Genomic DNA, 10,468 nt, shown 5'->3' with positions numbered 1-10,468 from the left:
AGGGTGCTCTGGTTCCCCAGCACCTGACGCAGACCTTGTTTGGCCGGGCGACGTCTGAGCCGGCATGTGATTCATATTTATCTCTCTCATGGTATGAGGTAGGCAGTAACTCAAAGGGTCTTGCCTAAGGACCCAGACTGGATAGCTCAATTTTCACTGTTGTATATATATATATATATATTTATTACCATACAGTCTGTGATCCAAACTTTAAAGACAAGAAGAAGATGAGGATGGTGAATAAAGGAGCAGGAGCCGAATGGACTGACGTCGACTTCAAAAAGGTTGTGTTTGGGCTGTCCACACGGAAACACAAGGTGTGTTTCAAGTTTTATTTTACACTCTGGAACCCAGTTGGAAAACAAAGTTCATGGGCTCCTAAATTACCGTTTCTGTGTGGACGGAAGGGTGAAACACTAAAAAACTTTTACAAATTTACAAAAGCCGTCCCCATGTGGACAGGACTCGTCTCTTTTTTACGCACCAAGCTCATCCATTCCAGTTTTCTCTCTGAAAATATGTCTGAAAATCATTTGTCTGACATATTTAAAGGGAAAGCTGTTATTATTTCAAGTAAAATCAGCTAAAATGCGTAGAGCAGCTGAACAAAAGAACAGATACGAACATCTTTCCACACAAGATTCAGAAACTTTCACTAATATTAAATGTCTTTATTGGAATCAGTGGCTAACGGATCAGTTTAAATAGATCAAAAGCAACTCTTTGTATTTCCACAAGTTCGGCTGCAGTGACCCCAAAAAGTGCAAAAGAGACAAGAGTTTCAGTCCAGCTACTCTGCTTAAATACTGTGGAACATAATTTTGCAATAATCACAACGTGCCTGGAACACAAAAAAACCAAATTTAAAAAAAAGTAATTTTCTGCATTTAAACTGAACTCATAGTTTAACAGAACAAGACGTGAAATGCGTCACAGACGTCACAGTACATTCAAATAAAACTGCAGCAGAAACAAAAACTCATACATCTGTATTTTCAAATTTTATAAACGAAAGAAACAATATTAATGATGATGAAATGAACGTGCAAAGTGAACTGATCCACAAACTGAGCACCTTTAGCTACACAGAAGTAAACTGTAGAGCCCAGCAGGAGTTTCAAGGTTATTTGTTCCCAAGTTGTGCTCTCTGAAACTCATTAATACGCTGGAATGTTTGGTTCAGTTTAACCAAAGACAACTTGTGTTTGTTTAAAAACACACAACGGAAAACTTCAACTTATCACTAGGAAAAAAAAAAGTATCCTATAAATTAAGCCAGTTTATTTTAGATAAAACTTTTCTTTTCAAGCATTACTTGAAGCAATAGTTCAAAGTCGCAGCGGGGTTATGTGGAAATCTTATGAGCAGTCAATATCTTACCTGTTGTAGATGGCTCTTCGAAGGAGAAACTGATTATATTTATGACCAGACTGACAAGCTAATGGCTAGTCTGAGCGGGGCCAAGACCAAAGTGGATTCTTAAGGCAACTCTTATCTCAAACATTTCACAGTAGTCCATAGAAATGCTGTTTTATAAATCTTTCAATCAGGTATTTACATAAAAGGATTATTCGCAAGAACTAACAGTACCAAAGATTAATGAAGAGTACTAGAGCTCGTATCCCAGTGTTCTTGGGACCTGAAGTCAGCAGGACTCTGTTTACTGGAGCTGCCATGTTGGATTTTTTGGTTGATATGGGGCTTTAAGTCCCGCCTACTCCCCCCCCCCCACACAATCATGATGTCACATGACCTTCCTTTTTAGCCTCAAATAAGTTAGTTTTTTGCTAATTACAACTAAAAGTATGAAAAAATTTGAAATCGTATTTTTATTATTTATCAAGGGCGATGTTCGGTCTGTCTATATAGAGGGGGCGGGACTTAAAACTTGTGCTGAGACCATCCTGTATTTGGGATGCAACTTCTTGTATCCCTGATATACAGCTGCAGCAGCAGCCTGGAGAACCTCCGCTGCAGCCTGGAGCACGTCGCGCAGGAATAACAGCGCAATGTGAAGCCAGCAACGATATTAAAAACGGAGGAAACAGCATCTGTATGTACAACTGGGCTGGAGCTGATTTAAGATGGTAGCGACGCATTTTTGGTCTTGACCCCAGTCAGACTAGCGGTTATCTTGGCAATCAGCTCATAATTAAACTCATTTTCTTCCAACGGAGGTTGATCACAGAGCTATCTACAACAGGTAACATATTTACTATTCCACAGAACCCCACTTTATATGATCTGAGCTATCCTCTCAACATCCCTTAACCAAAATCTGTTGGTATGTTAATATTCAACCAACATTCTTTACTTTTGCAATTAGTTATAGCCAGGACTTTACCTGAAATAAGATACTTTTACAGCTCCTGTTTTTGCTAAAAGTTTGATGCTGACGATTTAGTTCTGGACCAGCTACCTGCCGAGCTCCACAGCACAAATAAATAACACAAATAAATAAAAAATGATACAGTGAAAATGCACCCTTCACTTCTTCTTTGTTCAGCAGGCACAATCAGTCGACGACAACGAAATTCTTCAGTTTGAATCTCACCGAATGCAGCTTCAATCAGGAGCATTAATGAAACGGACCCATCGGTGCATCTTCCTCCACCCAAAGTGTCCTGACATGACTCACCAAAATCAGTCTGATCTCTGCTTTTTACAAAGCACCTCATCTTTCTTCTTCCATAAACAAATTGCACAAAAAACCCCCCCAAAAAAACAGCATCTGATTTCCACATTAATAAGCGTCAAAGTTGATACGGTTTTTATGGCTCAAACAAGATAAAAGTTCTCAGACAAATTAATTAGTCAAATGCAGTCAAACTTCAGTTTCTGAAAAAAAAAAATACAAACAAAACACAAAACACAAAGCAAGATTCAACAGCAGGTACGTCTCCAACCACTTGAAAAATCCTCACTTTTCAACTTTAAAACTGCGGGCCGTGAATCCGCTCTGGTGTCACCTTTAGACTCTTAGAATCAGCTGCAATAAGTCATGATTCATTTATTTATTTGCTAGATCCGACAGTGAAAATTATCTAAAGTTTGACTAATTTTCCCTTTAAATCTTCTTTTAAACTGGACAGATACTGTGTGGCTGCTGTTACAGCTCAAAAGAAAAAAAAAGAAGACATTTCTTGGATTTTACACATGAAAGCAGAGGGGTTATAAAGGCCATCTAGGTTGCATAGAGATACTAAAAGCTAAAGCTACTATCACGTCTGATAGACGGGGAAAAGCACAACAGGAAGTAGAATCACAGAGGAAGGAAAAAAGGCCTCGATGAGAGAAGAAGTTCCTGTAAATTATTGCCTCTTATCTCACGGTCAGACTGATGGAGGGAGGACAACGTGCCCCCGTAAGACTGACAGAGTCCCTTTTTTTAGAAATTAAAGTCTGTTTGCGTTTTACATTTAGGTGAAGGGAACGCTGAGGAAACGAGAGGAAAACATCTTTCATTCCACATTAATGTGAGGAAAAGGAGAAAATGTTTCGATAAAAGACGATGGAAGGATGCAATACTTCAACCACAGATATTATTTTAATAAATTATTGGGTTTTTTTTTATATAAAGATCCCAAACTAGTGAGCCCAGATCCTAATCAAAAATGCTCCCTGAAGACCTCAATATGATTCTAAAAATGAGTGGGACAATGAGGTTTAATGCTGAGTTTCAAAGGATTCGGAGCACTCTTCGTGTTTTCTAACCAATACTTTGCAGATTTCCTGGAGACTCGAAAAGCTAAATTGAATTTCACAATTAGGACTCATCTTAACTGGTGGAGCGCACCTGCCTGTGTCTGTCTGTCAGCAAAATATCTCATGAACCACTGGACGGCTTTTAATGACACTGTCAGAAAGACGCACAGCTGATCGTCCTGAGGAACCACATGAACGGCTCTAACTCAGTCAGTTTTACAGATATTGACCTAAACTTTGGCGTGGTAGTAGCTGAGGGTCATCCTCAACACATATTCTGAAATCCAAGATGGAGGGTGACACACATTCCTCCAAGATATGGTAGTTTCATGAAATGATGAGATTTAAGAACTCAAATTGGTCAAATCGATAAATTATTTTAATAGAACTTAACATAAACTGTATTAGAAGAACTTCATTAAATATATAAACAAGTTAGGATACCTAATCAGAACATCTGGGGAAACCCTCCCAAATCTTTCCACTGCCTGATGAAACCAGGTTGTGTAAAACCAGCTGAGGAGCTGTAACATTTACACTTAATTTGGCTTTACAACAAATGTAACTTGTCGTGAATGACTTTTTGTGTTGAGGACCAAACACAGTGCTTTGTTTGATGATGTGTGCACAGCTAGATTACCTGGGATGAGCTTTTGCCTCAAAAGTTACAGCAGTGATCGCTTTCTGAAAGTTTCATTTAAATCTGTTCTTTAAAGGCTATCACATGAGCCCCTACCTTTCGTAGTGATGGACAATAACTTTGTTTTAAGATCCTTTCCTTCAAAACTCAATAGCCTCGTGAAGTTTCCAAAACTTGGCCTTAGCGTTCGATCGGATTTAGACGGAGATCGTCTCAGCTGCTTGCAGCGTGGTTTCAGACCAGAATCACATATTTTTAATCATGAATAAACTTGAAAGACTATTTAATAGAGGCACCTTTCTCTCCACACATTTATGAAGGAAATCTTTTTGTCTGTTAATAACAATAATAATAATATTGTTTAGGGCCAAAGTAAATTCACCTATTTGTCATTTAGAAGCTTGAAAAGCCTGAAATAAGGTCTCTAAACATCCATTGTTGACATTCTGATGCCTCTTCCAACAGACACACTTCATGCTTCAAAACTATACTGAGCTGCATCTGTGGAGCCTGATTGTTTGGTTTCTCTTACCGTAATTTTTCTCCTGTTCATGCCGATCTTTAAAAAAATAATTTAATTTAGTGCAAGTGATAAAGAAGGAAAATTAAGCCTAAATTACGTCCAGACTTACTTCTTTCTGAGTCAGTTTGTTTAGACGCAGTTTTCATACTTTCATACATCAACATGAAGCTGACATACATGAGAAAAAACCATAATAAACCCTTCTAACATTTTGTCCTAAACTATTTAAAACACTGTTTTTTGAAGAACTTTATTCCATTTGTTCTTAATATTTATGAGATCATGAACAGGAGAAATGATTATAGCACGTAAACCTTCATTATTCGAGAAGACACTGGACTATTTATCTTAAAACAAACAAACAAAAACCCCTCATCCAATATTTCATTTCACCGTGAGATGAATTCATCTAACTTTAAAGGCTAGTGTGTGAGAATTTCATTTTTAAATGTTTTTTTCAGCACCTACCAACAGGCATGGTTGTATGTTTTTTTAATTTTACAATTTTTTTTTTCTCTACTGCTTTGCAATTTAGTATGAAATAAAAAGGATGCCAAAAACACCATCAATTTTCTTATTCTAACAAAAAAAAAAGCGTTGTGCTTTTTAGATAAATTATTTTTTAATTTTCAGTCGACTGACTAGTAATTTCATCACTAAACTTAAGCGTGGCTTTAGGATCAGGTTATAATAAGCTGCCAAGACTATTAAACCTTTTTGAATTCAGCTGTTGTTTTATATGTTTAAGCCCTGGAGTAAGAGATAAGTAAAGGTAGGGATAACGGGAGGAGAGGATACCTTATGTGTGGAGATGTTTGACTACAAAACGGTTCAAGCTGTAAAGCCCAACGCAGCGGTTTGTTTCTTACAGCAGAACAGAAGGAGGCTCAGCTCAGGTGCAATCCAACGCTCCGGATCTGACCGGAACTTAAGCGAGCTCCGACCATCCGAGTCCCAGGCACTGTGTGTCCAGCGTGGCGGCCCGCCGGTGCCCCCGTTGGTTTCCCGGGTGTGCGTGCTCGCGCGCGCGCCGGTGCTCTCAGGTGTCCTGGTACGGCACGTGAAAGCAGCCGGGGGAGTCGTCGTCAGGCGACCAGAAGGACGACGGCCGCTTGTGGTGGAGTTCCCTGCGGACGCAGCGGGGACACGGCTGGGCCTTCTGACGACACTCCGCGTGGAAGACGGCGCCGCAGCCGTCGCACCTGCAACACGCGCGGCGAGGGTTAATGTTTCTCTGCTCTGCACGAAGTTCAAACAAAACTTTACCTACATTTCTAGCTTCTGTTTACACAGCTCTTCAGTATACTGCGGGTGTGTGTGTGTGTGTGTGTGTGTGTGTGTGTGTGTGTGTGTGTGTGTGTGTGGGGACAAAGCGGGCCGAGGTGGGCACAATGTGGGTGGAGCTGGGCAACAATAATGTGCATGGCCTTGAATACAGTTTTGCAAGTTAGACACAAAAACAGAACCTGATTTTCTAAAATGAAGAACAAATTTGCTGCTTTTTTTGTTTTACCTCGTCAGATACTGACTAACTGACGTGGAACGAGCAGATTGGCAAAAACAGTTATCGCCTTGACGCTTGTTCAGACGGACATCATGTTTGTTTCAATAAAATCAAAACAGCTTCAGGGTGCCGACGGCGCAGGCTGCTTTCTAAAATCCCAGCTGGGCTCAGCGCTGAAAACAGTTCTGTTTATCAGCATTTAAACTCATTGAAAGGACCGTTTAGATCGTTTAAAGTGGAACATTTTGGTTTGACCCAGAAGTGTTTTCATTCTGACATACTTGCCTCCCAAAAGTCAACATTAAGACTCTTTTGGCGAACTGAAATCTTCAGAGAACAATCCCAGGCTGATATTTTGAACCCCAAACCTTAAATTTTTAAAAATGAAATCAAGCGGAGGATAGTGTATCTCATGAACATTTCATACATCAGAGGTTGTGGCCTAATATCCGCCTGAAAGACTGAATGAAGTTCTAACTTTAGGCAAAAAAAAGAGACATTTCTCAAAACATTTCGCTTCAGAGATCAAATAAAACCTTTCATTTTAAGTTTTAAAACTTTATCCGTCCTGATAGTTAGGATGAAACTGTCAGGTTTACCTGCAAAGATCTGAGAACATTAATTATCACGGTGTACCGCCTAAAAAGTGATAAAGATGATCAATAAATTCAGGAATCATTAACCAAACATTACACGCTGACTCCCTTCTTCCCGTTTGAAAAATTAGTCATCTTTACTTGTAACCAAGATAATGCAAAACTGGATTTTCATTGGTGAACACAATCTTATCATTAACACTGGATGAGAAAAAAACGTGAAAACTGCGAATAAGTTTGATTTTTAATTCAAGCATTAAATAGGTGTGACTGTTTACACCCAGTACTTGTACTTTCACAGTCCCTGGGACAGCAGATACAGCTGTTATCAGCTAACACTTCACACTTGCTTCATGAGTCAGAAAACACCTCAACAACTAGGGTGTGTGTGTGTGTGTGTGTGTGTGTGTGTTTCAGGCCACAGCTCAGTCTTTCAGGAATCGCTCTTGATCAGCTCTTATCTTTCTGCTGACTATCACTTGGACTTTCAATGAGGTTCTGGACTGTGTCGAGAAAAATCCCTTCTCCACACACACACACACACACACACGCACACACACACACATATGCCAGCCACCGTCAGAAACAAACAGCAGGCTCAATCTTACTGTCAAAAGCATCACATCCCCATTTCTGCCCCGTCTCAGTTTGTCAACAATAACACCTCAGTTGTGTCTGTTCCAGCAAAAATTCTAATTTTTATTTATTGTTAAAACTCGTCGTTCACCCAAACCCCCCAAAAAACTACATTTTTGATTCTCCTGTAATCAAACATAAAAATAAAAAAAATATCCAGTACCAGTTTCCAATAAGGGTACTTTTATAATAGACTTATTACTAATTATCATTTCAGTTATTAATTAAGCTGTAAGCACTTCTTAAACAATTAAGAACTAGATAAATTAATTATTAGATAAAAAGGACACTATTTACTTGTTTCTTGTCAAATACTGAGCCAATATTTATTTGTAATAATATTTATTCGTCTGCATTCTGTATAGTTTAGATTTTACATTTCTAACATTCGTGAGTAAGTCGCCTGCATCTAAACACTACAAGCATTTGCAGAAACAAGGTCTGTTTGGGCATATACAGCTATTTAGTTAAAAAAGTAAGGTGACCAAGTAGCAAAAATTATATTAATGCTTTATGAAGTGTTTACAACCTCAGGAATAACCCATTTATAGAGCATTAACAAATCATTTGTCATGGGACAGTTTTTGTAAAGTGATACCAATTATTCTTTCAGAAATAGTGTCACTCTTGTGGATTTTTAACAAAAATCTGTTCTTGTTTTAAAGTTTTTAAAGTATATTTTGTAGATTATTCAGTATACTCAGGTCACACAGACTCTAATGTGTTAGTAGTACCTTTCGGAAAAATACAAGCCCTGCTGTAAGCAGAAAATCTTTGGTTTATATCTAGATGAAGTCTTAAAATCGATAACTTTGGTTGAATAAAAGGTTCAAAGGGTGATCTGAGGATCTTTACCTGCGGGTGGCGTTCTCCTGGAAGGGGTAGATGACCTGCCCGTTCTGGCAGAGCTCGCAGATGAAGCCCTTCTCTCGGCACAGGCTGCAGCTGAACACGTGGGAGCTGGCAAACTTGATCACCTTGGACAGGAAGGGAGCCAGTTTCCCGTCGATCACCTTGGTGATGAGGAGGGAGGAAGAGGAGGGAGGGAGGGGTTAAAGACGCTGATACAATGCAATGTGTTCATCAGACACCTGTGTGAAAACTACACTCGGTGGATCACCTCAGTTCCAGCTGCGTTGTGTCCTGGTTTTTAGTCATCACTGAAGAAAGTGTTTATGATTGAAAACCCACTACATCACTCACCACCATCTATACGTCATATTCACTGAACTGCAGTCAGTCACAAAGCAACTGTAAAGACAACTCCATTTACTGATTGCACCACAGCATTAATGTTTCATCCACTATTTGTTTTTAAGACTTAAATGAACAACATTCTACAAATCTCAATGTAAATTATTGCTCCTTTTAACACAAAGCTTCAATGGGCAATAAATGTTTTAGAAAAAAATGGGATTTTTATTCCCTAACACGAGGCAGCTCAGCAGATTGGCTGCAGTTCTGTCATTTTCTATATTTTTTTTAATCCTATATTTAGAACAGTAGCGGAGCAGGTTTATTCAAACACACATTTTATGTGATAAAAACCAACATCATTTACAAAACTCAGAATGGAAATTCTTTATTGCCATTGCACACAGGATGAGTTCAATGCAGCTTCTTCACAGAAAAGTCAAGAAAGGCCTAGATCCATATTTGTGTGTTGGCTAGCTGCGGTGCCATCTTGAACTGGACTGACTCCGAAGGTAATCAGTTGTAGACGTACATCCAATGATTACTTTCTGCAGCTCCCATGATAATCTGTCCACTGTGCATGAGATATTTTGCTAACACGACAGAAAATAGCACGAATACACAGGCAAAAATGTTACCGCCTGCCTTTTTGCTTTTCAGTGGCGGGTGATAAACGTAGGAGATTCTTGTGCATATGTGCATATGATGTGAATAGATCCTGACAAAGCTCAGGATGTACAATATTAGAGTGGTGATGCAAGGTTTGCAATAAAGTAATTTAAAACTCCACTTGATGGACTGATTACTGGATGAACTTTGTTGCTCTTAAGATAAAACTGTCCTTGCCTGTTTGGGGAAATGGGACCAATTCAAACAGACTTTTGCACTTGTGTTTTGGATCTATATATGAAGCTTTCCTGAGGCAGACTGTGCTATAATTATCCTCCAGGCCTGGAAGCTGCAGTCTAATATCAGCGAGCAAAGCCGCCCTGGCTTAAAACGCCACCATCTTGCCAAGCGACTAAAGTGATTTGAGCTGGTTTGCAATGTTTTTCTAGTTATCACATCGTCTGCCAAAGGCTGCGACCAAAACTGTTCCATAAACAGCAAAATAATATGAAACAGGAGAAACGCAAGCAGAGGTGGTTGTTTCCGCAAAGGAATACACAAACACACAATTCTACTGGGTCAGGAGGGATGACTGAGGACAACTTTTTCAACTTTAAAAACCCATGATCCCAGGAGAGAGGGAACCTCGAGACTACCAGAACCCTGTAGCTGTTTATAACTAAGAGTCAAGTGTCCAGCTGCCATGCACAGTCCCAGAACAGAATCCTGTCTCGTCTAACCAATGAATAGGTAACCAATGAAGGAATGTCTAACCCAGCCTCTATCCAACCAAGACACTAACACACAGCATGTGGATTTCAAATGAAAGGAGTCTTTAGGTAAGGTGGTAAATATTGCGAAATCTAGTGTCAGTTAGGGACACCAGAATCTGATAAAAAACTAAAGATGGAGAAAGAATTTAAACCAGCTAATCACAGAGGAGCTGTCTTTGGCTGGGAGAAAAGACAGAAAAAACAGGAGGAGAGGAAACTGAAGGAAGGGAGGAAGACAGTAAATGAAGTTTTAATGGCAACGCTTGGCAGGTTCCTAAAGAATCAGAG

At 39.4% G+C, this 10,468-nt stretch overlaps 1 protein-coding gene across 2 annotated transcripts in view; it reads right to left on the bottom strand.

The window, feature by feature from the left end:
• LOC108238837 (frizzled-5-like) overlaps positions 1-10,468 on the bottom strand; it is a 61,707-nt gene that overhangs the window by 13,625 nt on the left and 37,614 nt on the right. Inside the window, exon 8 of one of the 2 annotated variants that reach the window (XM_017421150.3) lies at positions 8,460-8,617. In XM_017421150.3, the coding sequence (XP_017276639.1) occupies positions 8,460-8,617 (158 nt within the window). Of the gene's footprint in view, positions 1-5,737; positions 5,899-8,459; positions 8,618-10,468 lie in introns of those variants that run through there. The other variant, XM_037976086.1, reaches the window with a different exon arrangement.

Source organism: Kryptolebias marmoratus, linkage group LG6 (genome assembly GCF_001649575.2).
Source record: "Kryptolebias marmoratus isolate JLee-2015 linkage group LG6, ASM164957v2, whole genome shotgun sequence".
Lineage (NCBI taxonomy): Eukaryota > Metazoa > Chordata > Actinopteri > Cyprinodontiformes > Rivulidae > Kryptolebias > Kryptolebias marmoratus.
This window is presented reverse-complemented; position numbering and strand designations above follow the sequence as displayed.